Source organism: Apteryx rowi, unplaced genomic scaffold (assembly GCF_003343035.1).
Source record: "Apteryx rowi isolate R43461 unplaced genomic scaffold, aptRow1 scaffold_13, whole genome shotgun sequence".
Classification (NCBI taxonomy): Eukaryota; Metazoa; Chordata; class Aves; order Apterygiformes; family Apterygidae; genus Apteryx; species Apteryx rowi.
Genome location: NW_020447530.1, coordinates 3,315,458 through 3,333,829, shown reverse-complemented (window position 1 = coordinate 3,333,829; position 18,372 = coordinate 3,315,458). Strand labels below are relative to the sequence as shown.

Genomic DNA, 18,372 nt, shown 5'->3' with positions numbered 1-18,372 from the left:
AAGGTTTGGAAGGCTGCATTGTAGCTCTGGGGAAGAGAAAATGTTTTGCATCAGAATATTTTAGAATGAGTTTCTATGTCTGAAGAGAGCAGCGGTGGTACAGGGGTGTACTAACTGGCAAAGTGCCAGAAGATGAACACTTTATACTGCAAACTTGTTTCAGATTTCAGTTTTGGTGTCTTTCAGATGGGAGCATGCTTTTCCAAAGTCTTCGATGGTTGCCCCTTGAAGATTAACTGTGCAACATCGTGGATACATCCAGATACTAAAGGTAAAGTTGTTTTTCATTCATATTTTAAACCTGCCTGTTGCCAAAGTGGTAACGAGCTTTTGAATTAAACATTTTCTCTTAAATTTTTTAGATCAGTACATTATCTTTGGAACTGAAGAAGGTATCTATACTTTGAATTTGAACGAACTGCATGAAGCGACGATGGAACAGGTGACTATTGATATACTGAACAGGCAGAACAGATTTGGCAATATTATGAAACAAGAAAGTTTCGTATTAGGGGTAGATGGGCGTGCTAAGCTTTGTGGCATAAACTGATTCACATCAAAGTAAGCACTGGAAGTGCTAGAAGTGATAGTCCCCATACTTACATGAATTTTTTGATGCTGCTCCTGTGTCAGTGCATTCAGAGGAGTTCTGTAGTAAAACATCTTTCTCCTCCGTGGAGACAGCCGATTACCCACCCTTTCTTCTTTGTCCATTTTATCTCCACTAGATGGCACATTGCTTCTCCACTGTATGTTATCACAGCCCTCAGCCATTTAATTTAGCTGACGCATACTAATAAATACGTATTTGCTTCTGTTTTGCTGGGCAGGCTACCCCTTTCCAAAGGCACTTCATACAACCGTGGCATTGCTGTGGTTGCTGCTTTAGGGTCAGGAGTAGCAAAGCATTCTTGCAGAGGAAGTGCTGGCAGATGCTGGTGATGAGATGTGTAGCTGTAGGTTTCCACAGCAGTTCACAAAGGCAGCTCAGGCCTCTAACAAGCATCAAATTCAGACAAGACACGGCACAGGTCAGAAACCAGAGGTGACAGGCTGGGCATGTCTGTGACTAATAGCAAGAGAAAGATGATTTCACTTAGAGGGTGCTACAGAGATTAAGCACAAATCTGTGCTTAAGAGGAAGTGCATGTGGCAGTGAAAGAAATCCTCAGTCCCTAGGAGCACCATGCTAGAGGACAGAAAGCTAGAGATGGGCAAAGGGGAAGGTGTTGCGTGGGGCAGGAGTCTAGCAAGGAGAAAAGCGAGAGAAGATTATAAAGGGCTTGATGGTGAGAATTGGAAGTTTGAATCTGATGCGGTGAGAAGATCCTCTCAAGTTAAGAGATACAAGAATGCACCCAAATACAATAGGAGAGGGTAGAATAGGAAGTTGATTATCTTTTTGTAGCCTCAGCAGATGTGAGGAACAACAATTTACTTTTCTAACAAACTTTAAAAAAAAGGTGGTGACTACTGCTGAAATCCCCCTGTCCTTGCCTTAATGTTCTCTTTGCTCAGTTAGTCCAACAAAAGTCTTTAATCTTTCCTTGTACATTTTCCTAATTTATTTTATGTAATGTTCTTCTCTGGACTCTTCCAGACCCTTTTTTATATCCTTTTAAAAGGTTAGATGTGCCAGTGGTGGGCAGAGAGAGGTTGCTAGCATCCTACTAATGACATTTAATGCATCCCAGGATTAGTTTCCTTTCTGTGACAGCATCCTCAGCTGGCAGAAATCCCGTGTGAGCCACAGCAATCCCCAGGGCTTTACAGCTGCTGTGCTTCTGCCTTGCCAGTTTTTCCCGCTTTGTATTGATACGTTTCTTTATTTCTCACCACTAAATGCCATTACTTGACTTTTTTGAACTGTTTCTCCAGTTTTTATTTCTGAACCCATCCTCCAGCGTGCTTGCAGTCTCTCCAAGGTTAATAGCATCTGCTGATTGCATATGTATACTTTTATTGCATTATTAGTTTTTCAGTGAAAACACTGAATAGAACCTCAGAAAAAGACACTGTATGTCTACAGGCTGGTTTTTGTCCTGCTAAATGGCAAACTACTGGCAGATACTCTGTTTTTATGTCCAACAAGTTCTATGTTTTCTTTCTGTAGTTTCATCTACCCCATATTTTCTTATTTTGCATATGGAAATGGCATATGGGGCAAGATCTTTCGTATATGTATCATGTCTTACTGTTCCACTGCACCCAGCAGAGCAGTTCTCCTGATAAAGAAGGAAATTCAGATCTTCAAATACTTCTTGTTCTGCACAAATCCACGCTAGGCGGTCTTAGTTGTTATCCCTTGCTAATTAAAAGCTACGTGGCTTGTTCCTGTGCTACTCTAGATATCCAGAGTCAGTCTGTCAGACTTTTAGAGATCCTCAAGCCCTTTTGGTTCAGTGCAGGTACTGCGTTTGCCCTTCTTGGGGTCCATGTTTGTCCTCCATCAGTTCTTGAGGATAATCATTACTGAGAGCTTGGTTTGAGTCAGTTCTTAAGTACTGTRTATTGGGACCTGCTGTCATGAGTACATCTAATTGAAATAGTATTTAACATCTTCTTTATTGCTTCTCACACAAGTTCTTATCACGGTGCTGTTAACTGGGTTAATCATGTAGCCAGGAGGAACCTCCTTTCCCGCCAAGCAGTGGACCTAGCCTCCTTTTGTCTTCCCAGTTAACACATTCATGGAACGTACTTTGCTTTTGTAATTTGATTTGCATCTTAACCTGTCTYACGTTCCTTCCTTCAGGCTTATCCTGTGGTTGCCTTGTCATCCTCAGCATCGTGTCATTGTTTCCATTTGCTGTATTACTTGTTTGCAATATTTAAGGCATGGGGGGGGGGGGGATATTTACCCATCTTGTGGTGGCTGGGAGAGCGTTCCCTCATTCCCCTTCTCTTCCAGTGCAAGAACGTGGGGCCATCCAGCGAAGCTAGTGGGAGCCAAATGAAGTATAAGCAGTGGGTGACTGACCTGGGACTTTTTGCCAGAATGCCAGAAGTTACACGAGTTCAGAAGGGCATCTGGACAAATTTGTGGAAGATAAATCCTTTGACAGTCACTAAATACACAGGAACCACAACTGATTCAGCAGGTTTCTGAGCTGAAGAAGTTTAGTGCCTGGCAGAGTATTAGAGGCAGTACCATATGCATTTTTCCTGTTCTCACCATTTCTGTGGAGAAACTGTGTCACCTATGGTGACTGTTGGAAATAGGTATGAGGTTAGATGGACGTTTGGTTGAACAGGTACAGCCATCCTTTTGTAGAGCCTTGATTCAACCGTCTTGGTCTTTTGCTGTGTTTTGCAACAACATCCTTTGTTGGACGGGTCTGCTGTTGTCTTTTTTTTAATATCCTCCTTTAGATACAACAGACTCCTATGAACTCCTTTCTTCTTGTTAGAACTTTTTCTCATGGGAGGACCTTACCTATGAATATCCTTCAAGATATTCAATTTTTTTTTTGTGATATCCATGTCCTTATTCTGCTATCCTCATTCCTTCCTTTGTTGAGATGCCTGAACGGTGTCATTTTGCAGTCACTTTTATCCAAGTTGCCTCCCTCCTTCAGATTGTCAGGACGTTCCTCTTACCTTTAAAATCTTTTCAAATCTAGACTAGCTGCCCCTTGAGTACCTTCTGAAACAAAAATATGTCCCAATGTCTTCCATGAGCTCTCTTTACATAGCGGTATGATAACACAAATAGCCAGGTAGGTAAGTCACACAAAATACAGGATTTTCCGAGTGGCTTGGAAAATACCAATGCTTCTCCCTGTGCCTCCCCCTGTCCCCCCCCACCGATTTGCGTGGGGTTTAAGTAGGCTGCTGTAATACCATTATCTTCTTTTCGCTGGCTGTCATTCCAGAGCAAGCTATATCTTTCTATATGTGGTATTCCAGTAGTGCCATTTGTCCCACTTCAGCTCTGTGCTGCTGATTTAAAAACTAAAGAAAATTTGAAGTTTGAAAGTTTTAGGGGTAGAAGAGAGAAGGAATGAAAAGTGATTAAGACAGAAAAAAGGACTAAGTAAGGGTCTAAGAGAGTGAATTAAAGCAAGGAATATATTTGCGGCTGGGACTTTTTCCAGTGTCAATCGCTGTGGGAATGGTAACAGAGATGGAGCAGGCAGAGAAAACCAGGGTTAGTAATTCCTGTATGTTTCTATTAATGGAAATATTTTCCTTCTTCAGTTATTTCCCCGAAAGTGCACCTGGTTGTATGTTATCAATAACACCCTAATGTCATTGTCAGGTATGTATAAATAGAGGAAAAATTAATAAAATAAAGAGAAACCTTTAAAGCCATCATTCAGTACAATGTATTTTTCCTTGGGCATAATTTGGATCAGATTGTTCTGAAGGAAAGAGTTGTGCATAGTTCCTTGTGTTTGTGTAGGCAGTTTAGCTTCCAGAGTGCTTTAATTCAAAAGATTTTCATAGATAAGACCAGAAGTTTATAGGTGGACTTTTACAAGTGGTAGATGCAATTGTCTGCAGTGCCTGATGGCATCTTTGATATGAACCAGATTCGGAAAATAAATCCAATTTAAAACAAAAACCATCTCAAGATAAAGGGGAATGAGGTGGCTATGAGATACTACTAATCCATCAGATTGACTCTTTTGGAAAAAAAAAATTTTTTTTCTGAATTGTCCTGAAATAAGGAGGTTCTACATAGGAAACAGATGAAGAGGATAATATGACATGCAGACTACTTGTAGGATTGTGCTTTTAAAAACACAGCTTTTTGTGCAATACCACTTTCATTGATTTGTAGACAAAGAGAATGTGTCCTGATAGGATTAATGGTTGTTGCATAGTTACAGCCTTCTAAAACCGTGTATGTATAACTAATTTTCAGAGCATCTTTAATGTTACTGAAATGAACTCTGAGTTGAATGCCATGTCTTCTCCATATGCATTATTATTGTTGTCTTGTTTTATTTTTCCTCATAATTGGACTCGAAATATCTGACGCACGTGGTCCATTTTCCTAGAAGGTAATTTTATATACATACGTTTTTCTAAAATGTACTCTTCTCTCATGCGCATGTGTGTGCGGTATCAATTGTGCTTTTCTCTCTTACAGGGAAAACATTCCAGCTCTACTCCCATAATTTAATAGCTTTGTTTGAACAAGCCAAAAAAACAGGATTAGCTGCTCATATTCAAACTCATAGGTTTCCTGACAAAATATTACCAAGGTACAGATCTTAGAGGCAATTTCTAACAAGTGAAAATTTCCTTAAATGCTTTTATATGCTGTTGAGTTAGTAGTATGAAAGGCCCTCTGCATCTATGGCTGATGCATTTTTTAACTGTTATTCCAGGAAGTTTGCCTTAACGACAAAGATTCCTGATACAAAAGGATGCCACAAATGCTGTATAGGTGAGTAGGCACTCAGGTTTACAATTTTTTCCTGGCCTTTGTTGTTGGACAACATGGCATGTCTTAAACTCATTTCCTTTTAATTGACTTAGTTCATTGTTCAGAAAACAGTATGACTACTTTATATCTTAATGCTGCACCTAATTAGTATATGGTTTTCCTTCTAATTAATGCAGGGGGTCTTTATGCTATTCAGTGGCATTGATACACAAGCATTTTTCATATCAGCTCTTAACCTAGAAGTGTTGCCGTCTAGAGCAAGACGCTGAAAGGAAACCCCGGGGAGTGCCGGTAGAGTGCAGCTGACGTGTTGCACGTTCCCTCTGAGAGCTGCCAAGGACGAGAGTCGAGCTCTCCGTGAATGGGCTGATGTTTAGGATCGCTGGTTTCAACCATGAGCCAGCTAGTTACCGTGACATGCAGACAGCCTGCAAATGTACCACTTGTCACAGGATCCCACACTTGTTGCACATACGCAAATAGCCTTTCTGCTTTGTTAGTTTGGCTCAAGCGTTGACCTAGATCCAACTTTTAGCGAGGCTAATTTGAAAAGTATTTTTTCCACAAAGAAGTTGCTGGACATGATAAAAATGATGTCAGCCTGGGGAGGACTGAAGCCATCATTCAAGTTCTAAGTGCCTGCAAAAAAGTCTTAGAGCTTGTGAAGTAATAGATTTGTCTTTGGCGTCACTGACTTTCAAAAAAGCTTGGGTTTTCTACAGAATGCACATCCCTTTGAAAAACGGACATGAGAAATTGTACCTTTGCACTCTTAAAAATGCTTAAAGAGAGAACAAAATACCTAGTTGCGAGCTTGGATATCCCGTGTCTACAGGCGGCATATTTGCAAATGATTCCTGAAGTCAAGCTTAGCCTGGGCCTTTCATTCCCACACCTGCTGCAGCCCCAGGAAGAAGGCTTTGCAGCTTTTACGGCAGAAATGCTTGTTGTTATTAAGTATACAGATAATTGAGTTTATTTGGAATGTGGCACAATAGTAATCACTAAAGATATTTGAACGCTATGCCAGAAGACAATTATTAGTGTGAAAATGGTAGTATTTCTTAAATTATTTGTAAAAATAGCTGCATTTTTTAGTTTCTCTTTATGAATGCATTGAACTTGCTGGACTTAAAAAGGTTTTGTTTATTTGCTTGTTTTATATAGTAAGAAATCCATACACAGGACATAAGTATCTGTGTGGGGCACTGCAGTCTGGAATTGTTCTTCTACAGTGGTATGAGCCAATGCAGAAATTCATGTTAATAAAGGTAAGTATTTTATTTTAGTTTACAACATTTAATTTTGCTTGTCCCTCTTTTCTGCCCCGAGATCTTAATCATTATACTGTTGTTGAAATAACCTTTCTAGAATTTGTAATGGAAAGTACATCCTAGTCTAGTCCCATTTGTGGGTTTCTGGGCGCTTAAAAATCTGGCTTGACACACTTTGACTAAGAAAATCCAATGAGTGAAGTCAAATGAAGTGTTGGATCAAGCCCAGTACTCGCAATAACGGGCTCCTACCATATCCCTCTGAACAACATAATGTTGCTCACAGCTTGTGCTGTCTTAAAGTGGATTCTCAGTAGCAGTGAAAAACTCTTCTGTATCTTTTTGTGCATGTTGTTTTAAGCTTCTTGTTTTCAAGGTAGAAGGAAATACTACAAATGCCTTATTTTTTTTTTTCCAGCACTTTGATTTTCCTTTGCCAAGTCCTTTGAATGTGTTTGAAATGCTAGTGATACCAGAGCAGGAGTACCCGATGGTCTGCGTGGCTATCAGTAAGGGTACTGAACCAAATCAAGTAGTTCAGTTTGAGACAATCAACTTGAACTCTGCATCTTCGTGGTTTACAGAAATTGGTGCAGGTAAGACTTTGTTGGTCTGTCTTGCAGCTGTTTAATGTCTGGTAACTATTGAATCTTTTCCTCAGAAGACGTTTGGAAGCCCTTTATGCTAGGCAAAATGATGCAGTTTCTCTACCTAAAGCATATGAAACACAAGAAATTCCGTCTGAACATAAGAAAACCCTTTTTCACTGTGAGGGTGGTTGAACACTGGAGCAGGTTGACCAGAGAGGTCGCGGAGTCTCCATTCAAAACCCAACTGGGCATGGTCCTGGGCAACCTGCTCTAGGTGACTTGCTTGAGCAAGGAGACCAGACGGTCTCCAGAGGTCCCTTCCAACACCAACTATTCCATGATTCAGTGATATTGAACCTGATCCCAAGTTCTTCTTGTGATGATCTGCCAACTTCAGTGTAAACTATCTTAAAAGACTTCATTTTTAGACATGGAATTTAAGGAATTTAAGGAATTAAAATTCCTTAAATAGTAATGCAGACCCTAACGACTGAGTTCTTCCCATTCGTAGTTGCATACTGTTTTCTTCTAACTGGGGTCAGTCTCACTGCTCTTTCCCCTTCTCTCTTGTGTAAAGCCTCGTGTTAGTCAACCTCGCATCTTGTCAGTCCTCCAGCCCTTGGTGGGGGCTTGTCATCTTCAGCTGGTTATTAATAAGTAGAAGATTCTGTTTGATCTTCAAAAGCTATTTGATATCTTCCAGATGCTTTTCTCTGCTGGCTTTGATGGATCCTTTTTTTCACATTAAAATACTGCTCTTTAGCAGCTGTATGGAGAATTTGATTAAAACTATGAAAAATATTAAATTCTAGTTTAATATCAGCACAATAATCTTTCCAGACATTAATTTATGGGAAAAGAGGGTTGGGTTTTTGGGTTTTTTTAATTCCCTTGATGATTTCTTTTGTTCATTATTGGGCCTTTTCATGAAGAAAGCTGACTTACATTTTAAGTTAGAGCTTAGCATAGCATTTTTTGCTGATAAGCAGTAGCTCTTTTATATTAAATACATGCTTTGAGCTGTTTGGCTTGTCCTTAGGCCCTGTTCTGCTCCCATAGCATTCTGGGATCATGCAGCCTTAGTAAAAGAATAACAAATATTGCAGATGGCAAAAGGCTTGTAACATACTGAAAAGGCTGTTGCAGTTGGAGAGAGGCTGACAGGAGGGGAGGCTGCGATCAGACTTGCGATGTGGTGTAACGTAATCTGTTTTCGTTTTCCCAAGGCAATCAGCAGTTAGATGCCATTCATGTAACACAGCTGGAAAGAGACACCGTCTTAGTCTGCCTGGACAGTAAGTAACGTGTATCTGTTGGGCACCTTAACTACACCTCGTGCAAAACTTGTTTTGCCACAGTTGTTGATTTTTAACTCTACCATAAGTTAATTTTTCTCTCTTCATTGCTAATTTGTGTTGGAATGTTTCCTAATAGATACAGTTCAGATAAGGGATCTTTTCGCTTTGACTCTTGTGATTCCACTTCCCCTCTTCCTATGTGTATATTCTTCTTATTTTTCCTATTTCTGTTCCTTTCAAAATGAAATCTGTAATGCAGCATTACAGATTAATATTCACATATATGCAAATCGGAAAAATTTAAAACTTATCTGGAAAACATGGCACTTGCCTATTGCATATGCTTAGCAGGATAGATAGCTAACACTACATCGTGCACGGTAACAATAATTCATATGCATCAGAAGTGAATATTGCAATGGGAACTTTGCAATGACTTAATCTGCTTCAGTTTCAACGTTTATATAGACAACCATAGGTTGTCTGCACTAAATTTGTTATTTTTAGAAAGGCTGTCAAAAAAAGTCTAAAAACATACAGAAATATTTAAGATGGTTTCTGTCTTTACTTCGAGAGAAGGATGCTCATTGTTTTGTTGCCTGAAAGTTGAAGTTAGTATTTCATACTTAGAGCCACCTGTAATCCTCTTCAGCAGTGGGTTTTAATACTTGATTTTCTGTTTTTCTTGAGAATTTGTGAAAATTGTGAATTTACAAGGGAAGTTGAAGTCCAGCAAGAAATTGGCCTCTGAGCTGAGCTTTGATTTCTGCATTGAATCAGTGGGTAAGTGATTTTGTTCTGTACTTGTTCTGAAGAACTGAGAACTTGAAATGATGAATTTTGAAGGGGTTTTAATGGATTGGTCTAGTGCACCCCTTGGGGCCTGACACTGAAAAATGCTTGCTTTAGGATATTGTGAGCTGTGTCCTTGTCTCCACTGACATGTTTAAGAAAATAAGCCAGTTGCCAGGCAGTACGTGTCTGACCTGCGCATGTTTCCAGCTGGTGTCATTTCTGTCTTAAAAATAAGTTGTATCACGATTTGATTGAAAAATGTTGATTGTTCCTGGTCATTTCCATAGCACTGAGAAGAATCTTTGGAAAAAAAGATTTCTATGTTAGTAATACATTCATTTGCATCAGTCTTCTAAAAGCTAGGATTTTATATAAAGTGATAGCACATCCATTTTTTAATAGTACGGGTAATAGTATTTGAATCTAATTCTTAATAGAACGCAGCAGCCTTGCTCCTAAAAGTTGCATTATAATTACCAAGCGAGTATTTCTGCCATAAAAAGCTATAAAAATTAGAAGTATCTGGTTAACATACATTAAAGAATTCTGTATTTCAGGACCTGAACTTCTTTCCGGAACCAAAATCAGTAATAGAAAGCCAACTCATTTTTGTTAGCAGTTCTGTACAATTTAGACTTCAGGATATTCCTCAGGCATCTTCCCTTTAACAGAAGATTCTTGACATAGGTATTTTGTACTTTAACAGCAGCTGCTAAAGCAATGCACATTCTTATATACAGAATCTCTATTTAGATATGTCAGAACCATCCCGAAGGAAGAACTGTTATGATATTTTTAATCAAGCCTGTGACTCTTCTCTAAATTCTGATGTGTTCTAATTACCTGCTTTACCTCTATCGTACAACATCTCCTGCTGACACATGCGTAACATGACTCAGCCATTACCTTTTCCTTGAACCCTGAAGGAATTCATAGACAGAAGCATTTATTCCAAAGTCTTGCACTTACCAGCTGACTTGGAATAACGTGAGCAGTTCTTTATGCTCCAAGTGGGCTCTTGGGAATTCAGAGTATTAAAGAACTCTGTTGTCTGATTGCAGGGTAGAGTGAGGAGTAACAGATAAAGATGTAAATCTAAATGTAGAGAAAAAGGCAGCTGTGAAAGACATTGCTCTTGGGATTCTGTTAAATGCCTTTGTTTTGTGTGTTTAGGGTATAGCTAATACTGAGCAGATACAAAATGTGACTGTGAGGAACAAAGAAAAACAAGCAGGATCTCGGAAAATAGTTCATGTATAAAATATATGTGTCTGTAACACTGCTTAGAGAATAACAAGTTCTTCATCCATTATTTTAAGCAGTCTGGTAGTTAAATCATTCAGAGCTGGTAGCTTTCTGTGTTCTCTCTTTAGCCCTGAATGGAAGACTCCTCCCATTTTTCATACTCATGTCTATTTTGAAGTAAATATAATTAAAATGATGTGTAATTTCCAGTGACCCGCTGGGTTTTGACTGGCAGCATGTTTAACCACTTCCTGGTGTTTTCTCCAAAGTCAAATCATTAGCAGAAAAAGATCTGGAGAATAGAAGTGTAAGGGAGTAAAGGAAAAAACAGAGATGCCTGTCTTGTCTTGGCAAACGGGGAATGTCTGAGTGGTATGCTTTGAACTGAATTGTAAAAAGTGTCTCTCTGATCCAAATAGTAACTTCAGTCCAGTTTTTTTATGGTGATTTCAGAGTTTGGGTCTTCTGCCAGGAGTCCAAGTCTCACCATGCATTTTCTCCACGTGCTTCCCATGATTGCTGCTGGAAACCCAGATTTCCCTGGTTCAAACAAGCTATGCTTGGGTCTGATTTTATGTTTCTCCTCTGCAGTGTGCCTTCAAGACAGTGTGCTGGCCTTCTGGAAGCATGGCATGCAGGGCAAAAGCTTTAAGTCAGATGAAGTAAGTAATTTCCCAGTCTTTCCAGATTTAGTTTCTTCCTGGTCCTCATCTACCAGCTGATCCTGACTGACTCTTCTAGCTGCTTCCCTGGTGATAGTGTCTGTGCCCCTCATTGTCACCATTTTAGCTTTCTGGGTTCTTTCTCTGACTTGCTGCCACATGTTGCCATTGGTAAAGCACATGTGCTTTTACCAACACCATTTCCAAGCATACAGTTTAGAGACACCTGGACTGGTTCTGCACAGAGTCAGTGCAGATCTGGTAGAAGCAGCATTTGGTTTTTTTGGCTCTCCTGAAAAAACTCTAGTTGGCAGCATCCCTTTAACTCTGCATGAAATTGCAGGGGAAAGCCAGTCTCTCTGCTGACAAAGATTTCCACAAAATATTCCAAGTGTGCTAACAACAAGTCCTCTAGACTCATAACTATCTACTATATGTAATTTTTTTTAAATAAGTCTTATTTTATGAAATTTAAAAGATTTTTTTAACTTAGTGTTGATTTATCTGATTCAGTCCGGTAATTTGCACTAAATGTTATTTGAATTTTTGAAAAGACTAATCAGGGTTTTTTTCCTTCAAACTCAGACCTTTTTGTTTCATTTTACCACTGAAATGGGCCTTAATGTCTCCATATTTCTACAGGTGACCCAAGAGATATCAGATGAGACCAGGGTTTTCCGCTTGCTGGGATCAGACAGGTAATCACCCTGAAGAAACATAAACCTTTTATTTTCTCTAAACAAGCTTTCTACCTACCAGCTGAAATTCTGCTCCAGACTACCACAAATCCATCTGTAGGCAGTCCTGTGGGAGGTAGCGACACTGTTTCCTGCCTGCAATAGTCAAAAATTTAATTAGTGATTGCATCCAAATCCAAAATGATTTCCAAGGGCCCTGTGACCTCCCCCACTTTCCACTGCAGAGATGGAACTGTGAACAAAAACGCAGTATATAGGAGAAAAATCTACAGGCAGAGATGGCAGCCGCCTTTGGCAGATGGTAAGCGTGGTGCCCAGTGCACTTCTGGAAAGGCTTCTGGCTTGGATTCTGGCTTTGGTTTGGATTTTCAAAGTGAACTGGCATCACCTTGGTAACTAATTACTTAAGTAATCTTCACTACTCCGAACCTTGAGGCCTGGAAATCTGCTGTATACCAGCAGTGCAGGGGATATATTCTATTATTGCAAGAATAAGCTTCTGCTGAGGTCCATTGCTGTACAAATGCTGTGTGTATTAGTCCAGGTGTGTGCTGTACTGAGTCTTTCTTGCATACTGGAATTGATACCTTTAAATGGCTCACATTTCTGTGTTGTGCTGATGAACACAGGGGTGTCCTAAACATGCAGAGCGATGGAGAGCAGTGTCTTATCTGGTTCACCTCCACTTTTATAAAAAACATGCATATCTGAATAACAACTTGGTGCAAAGCACACTTTGGGGTGGGAAAGAAGGTTGAAGTCCTTCCAGTAAGTGTAGTTTTGCGAGAAAACATTTTCTTCCTTTCTGATCTCATTCAACTGATTTGCCTTCATTTTGTATTTCTGCATCGCTATACAAGCAGAGCAGGAGTCTTTTCTACCATGCTTCTGTGAGTCAGATGTGGCAACACCTTTTTGACTTGGATCACTTAAGAATTACTGAGTTGCAGAAGTGAAGATGAGGGATGGAAGCTGTTAGGAGAGAGACTTCATTTGAAGACCCTTTGGGGAATGTGACATGGGAGATCAGCGTGTGAAATACTAACACTGAGATAGGCTCCCTTTGAGATATCCAACGGGTAGGGTTAAACCAGCACAGTTCGCTTATTTGAAAAGTATGTGGAAAACAAAAAGCAGAGGGAAGCTTAATACTAAAAATCACAGGATATAGTCTTAGGAACTGGTGCAGAGAAACGCAGGCACTAAACAGCTGGAAAGGAGAGGGGAGGTCGAAGGCCTGACCACGCTAGCTGACAACAAGAGGACGTTCTGCTTGTCAGGGTTTGGCATGGAAGTGGTGTGTAGGACACAGCTGTCAGCACACCAAGATGGCGAGAGCCACGTTTTCCAGAGGAACCTACAGGAACATTACCCAGCAGGATAAGACTGACATGGGGTTCGGTGTTCTCTATGAACCCATTGGAGGATAAATATTTTGAAGAGAGAAGAAGAGTTTGAATTAATGGCTGATATTTATCACAAGACATAGGAGGTATAAACACATTTAGGCTGCAGATGATAAGAGGGTTGAGTCTCCTCACAACACTGTGGTTCCGAGATAACTTCCCAGTAGAAGTACAGGATATAACTTATTTCAGGGTGGAGCATACTGGTTTGGAGGCAGTTTGTGACGCGTTGCACGTGCTGCGGTTGCAGGTGGCAGATCCTGGTTGAGGAAGCCCCTTCTAGTTCTCTGGTCCTTGTAAAGGATGTTTTAGCATTTTTATCAGAAGTGTTGCTACACAGAATGGAAAATGAGGTAACTGATTTAAAGAATAAAATACCCAAGATATTTAGGAGAACCTGTATCTCTCCCATCTTTATACACCTGGGAGCGACAGGTCTGTTCTTCCTCGGTGGGAGCAGTTAAACCGCGTGCTTCATATTTTGCCGCTGACCGTTTGGGGTTTTGTTTGTGTGTTGCTTGCAGGGTGGTAGTGCTGGAAAGCAGGCCAACAGAAAACCCGACGGCACACAGCAATCTCTACATCCTGGCTGGACATGAAAATAGTTACTAAGCAACAGTAACCCAACGCAAATAACAGAACGAATTCACCACATCAGGAAAAGAGAAGCATTAGAAAACTCTGTACAAGCCGGACTACGACTTCCTGTTTCTTTTCTTGACACCTAAAGGATCTTGTTTTAGGCTAGAAATCAATACACTTTTGCAGCTGAGGGCAGCTGGTTCTGTCTCTTGCCACTGTGTGGTTGGTTATGTCGAGTTTGCTTAATAAAAGCTATGAGATAAATAGCCCTTTACTCATGAGTCATAGGGAAACAGAGCCTTTAAAATAATGTTATGCCGTAAAGGTGCCATAAACTGTTAAATATTTTACTTCCCTTGGATTTTCCTTGTATTCTGTAGATATAGATAGAGTGCTGGCTGTTTCCCTGTTTTATACTGAGTCTTATTCTTAATAAAAATGATTTGTGTAGGAAGTGAAAGTATCTGCAAAGCTTTTTGTTTTTAAATCTGCCATTCAGTATGGCTTTGTATAATAGATTATTTAATCCTTATTTATTAATCTGCTGCTAGAATGGTGTAATGTATCTAACTTTTAGCAAAGGAAGGTTGCAGAGCAGCTTACAGTTTTGGTTGTTTTTTTTTTTTTTTACAATTGTAAAAAAATTTGATTATTCTTTTTTCTTGTAGAGATGTAGTGCATTCTTGAGGGGTATGCTACAATGTTGGTTGATCTTGTAAAAATGCAGTTTTGTACAACAAAATATTTTGTATTGGTTTTGCCTGCAGAATTGCCATAAAAGGGATTTTCTTATTTACTAGATATAGGGTGTGTGTACACAAAATATAATATTGATATCAAACGTTGCTACTGGTTGAGTGTATACAATATGTGTGTGCGTGTGTCTGTGCATGTGTGGTAAGTTGACCGGCAGTGTGTATATTTTATATATATATATATTTATATATATATAAAAATGTACAAAATATATATGCTTTATTTTCATAAATTAGGGATAAGCCTTGTGACATGAAATGGAAATATATGCGGATTGTACCTGGTCATCCTTAATGAATGAAAGTATCACGTATCAAAACTGCCCATGACGTATAGTTTATTTATACTATTCCAGAGGGGAACCTATAGGATAACTGAGCTTTCTAGCTTTCTGTTTGAATAGTTATCCAGCTGTTGTCAGTCAGACTGTCATTTGCGGATAGTTAGTTCCCCACCTGTGTAGTATAAATAAATATGATAAGAACTAGTATTCTATAATAAAGCTTCACATCACTTCTTCCCTTTCCCTATTTTTGGTTTGTCACCTGCATTTTTCTTTCTCTTTTATTTCTCCAGTAGAGTCACATTGGTCTCTTTTGTCTTCCTCATTAATTAAAATTCTTGAGGTACCATTAAATATGAATATAGTCTGACTACAGGATAGGGTATGGTTTTACTACCTCACACTAACCTGCAAGCTTTGATGCAAGTAAACACAGTCCATAGGCGGATACAGTAGCAGTTCATTAACATTTGAATGGAGGGTTTTTTAAATGAAACCCTACTGTATACTGCTGTCCGATTCAATTTCAGTGATCTGCTACCCTAAAAAAAACAGGTTAGAAGCTTCACAAGTCGTTTTAATAAAGCGATAAAGGTAAGTGTGTTAGAATGGCTTGCCCTGACTCGAGGCTCTGCTGACACGGTTAGCAGAATCTGAGTGGTTTGATCTTAACTCGCAAGGTGAAGAATGGAGAGCTGGGTTGTCTGCTTAGGCATCAAACTACTTGATTCATAATTTAACATCGATGGAACTAACTCAGCACACATGATGAATCAGTAATGCCTTTTTGTTACTAGGTACAGCTGGAGTTTTATGTTGTTCTGAAGGTCTGGAAGGAAAACAAGACCTGCACACAATTTAGCATTTTGTCCACTTAGCACTGTCATTCAAAACTAATTCTTTATTGTTGATTTGATATTTAAATCAAGCCAACCTTTTCAGTTCTGAAACTGTATCGAGGTTTAATGACTAAGTGTACAGACAGAACTTAAAAAACCAGTCCACAATATATTGAAAATATTTTAAGTGGTCAATTGTAATTGGAGATGAAATATTAGGAAAAAAAAAAAAAAGGACACTGAAGATTTGTGTTTTAAAGAAATTGAGGGAAAGGAGTCTGTTGTAGCATGAAGTCCTTTATTTTAGCTTCTAAAACTGACTTCTTTCCAGAAGTAATTCTCAAGGTGTTCCATAACTGGATAGCAAAAGTCTGTGGCTGTTTAGTTTATAGTGAGTGAGGGTGAGGATATCAGAAAAAATTTGGTGTTTGCATACATTTTTTCAGCTGTGCGTTTGATAAAGAACAATTTTGGCTAAGAGATTTCTTGATCTGATTTTTCCATGTTATGGAAGTATTTTAACAGGTGCTGTTATCAGAAGAGTCTTTTATTACCCATGCATGATTTTGGCTAGAATAAGTGGCTTCACTTGAGGTCAGCATTACATGGCATTTAGCTGTTCTCTAGTACTGAAATTACTTCTGCCATAGGCAACAGTGATTGGTGACTAACCCTAAAAAGGTATAACGCCTAGACTACCATGACTTTAAAACAAAAATGAAGACAAAAGTAAAGCATAGACGTTGATCTTATAGAGCAAACATTTTCACATAATTTACCTCATTCACTGCAGAAGGAAATCTTGGCTTCATATTTGAAAACACGATGCCTAAAAGACTAGAGAAATCTGTAAATAAAATATGAGTATTTATGGGGAATAACTGGAGTAAATAACTATTAGGTCATTACACTGTCATGGAACAAATAAGTATTTTTCTTTGAATGACAGGAATGACTGGGGATTTGCTGAATCATAAAAATGCGTCTAGGAAAGTCCTCATTTAATCAAACCTCATTTTTTAGCTGTTAAAGCATTTCTAGTCGTGTGTTCTGAAATGCTTTGTCCAGTCTGGCTTAATAGACTAATGGGATTTCTGACATGACCTGCAGGATACTGTTTCCTAGTGTAGAAGTTGGCGTTCCTGCTTTAGCGGAGCATGGCACAACTGGTTTGCATGTTGCATAGCTCAACCGGCCAGTCTCAGTGGGCGACTCTGACTAGTATGTTTTGTATCTCTTAGACTGTTTAAGTTTAGTTTGGTATTGTCCGTATCTTTGTATGTTTTTGTAACGTTTCAGCCAGGGTTGAGAACAGCGTGGAATGTGATTTTGGAATTTAATAAAGCAAGGACTTGTTCACTCTCTCATTACTCTTTTGACAGATATCAAAGTATTAGTTGTTTGATGCACAAGGTTCATATATTCAACTTGGAAGCCTTAAAAGAGGCTCCCCGTGTTCTTTGAAGTGCGAACAGTATTTGAAAAGCAGCCTGTAGATGAGTCTCTTTTGATTTCCTAAACAAATTCACTGTCACTGAGAAATACAGCTGAAATCGGGATGACATCTGATTAAAAGATGAAAGGTACAACGCGTCAGTGAGCCACTATGTCTCGGGGAAGGGGGGGCAGGTAAAGACTGGGAGACTTTCTGAAATGTACTTTTTACCTTGCTTAGTCATTAGATTGTAACTGAGATTAACTGCACTTGCTCCAGTTTGTGCAACTAGGCTTTGTTCTACTTAAATTTCTGTTGTGGTTCATTTCAGTCTATGCCAAATAAACTATGCTTTATTTGATACCTCGACGGTGTTCTAGACTTGCTGGGAACAATACCTTCTTGGACATGTCTCGAAGGAAGTACACCGATCTGTGGGTCATCTTATGGCAGCCAGCGGGAGGGCCTGATCCAGGGATGGCCAGTCTTCTCAGTGCTACAGGTTGGCTGGGAATCACAAGACGTACCCTGGATAGACTGGAGGGAAGGGAGGCCAAGGTGAGAAATCAGAATGGCTGTGGCTCTCTCCAGCTTTGCGTTACCCAGTACTCTGTTCCAGCACAGCCCTGCTGCCGGTCATACGGAGCCACCACTGAACCGCTTTTGAGTCGTCTGGCTCAAAACCCAGGTTTTTTGAGGTCGGCTACCTTGTGCCCAGTGCATTTGTCGGGTGGCAAGGAGGCGGGTGGGCTCTAAAGGAGGGTTGCTTGTAATGGGAGATCACAAGCAGGAGCATAAGCCTGGAGTAGGATCTGGAGCAGTTTATACAAGCCTTGTCCTCATGGGTTGGCCACCTGTATACTGCAAGCGGTTTAGCCCTTGATCCATCCGAATCCTAGATCTGCAGGGACGTGCTAAGAGAGAAAAAGGGGATTGCAAATGTGCCTTTGGACAAGGCAAAGAGCCACCAGTAAATGAGCAGATACAGAAAAACAGTCCTTCTCTGCACAACGATTGTTCACACTGTGGGTGAATCCCAGCACCAGCCCGAAGGGGTTATGTGGGGAAGGAAGTTGAACGAGGGGCTTGACCTGCCACTTGGCCTCTTCCA

The 18,372-nt window shown here is 39.8% G+C and overlaps 1 protein-coding gene across 4 annotated transcripts in view; it reads left to right on the top strand.

Moving 5' to 3' along the window:
* The window catches only part of MAP4K5 (mitogen-activated protein kinase kinase kinase kinase 5), a 46,476-nt gene extending 31,884 nt beyond the window's left edge, over positions 1-14,592 (top strand). For 3 of the 4 annotated variants that reach the window (XM_026056233.1, XM_026056231.1, XM_026056235.1), the window contains 13 exons: positions 187-271; positions 363-442; positions 4,201-4,261; positions 5,007-5,009; positions 5,099-5,213; positions 5,340-5,398; positions 6,566-6,669; positions 7,091-7,268; positions 8,489-8,557; positions 9,251-9,343; positions 11,192-11,262; positions 11,905-11,960; positions 13,891-14,592. In XM_026056233.1, the coding sequence (XP_025912018.1) occupies positions 187-271; positions 363-442; positions 4,201-4,261; positions 5,007-5,009; positions 5,099-5,213; positions 5,340-5,398; positions 6,566-6,669; positions 7,091-7,268; positions 8,489-8,557; positions 9,251-9,343; positions 11,192-11,262; positions 11,905-11,960; positions 13,891-13,978 (1,062 nt within the window). In that variant the 3' untranslated portion in view covers positions 13,979-14,592. The remainder of the gene's footprint in view (positions 1-186; positions 272-362; positions 443-4,200; positions 4,262-5,006; positions 5,010-5,098; positions 5,214-5,339; positions 5,399-6,565; positions 6,670-7,090; positions 7,269-8,488; positions 8,558-9,250; positions 9,344-11,191; positions 11,263-11,904; positions 11,961-13,890) is intronic. The other variant, XM_026056232.1, reaches the window with a different exon arrangement.
* Positions 14,593-18,372: the final 3,780 nt, after the last annotated feature.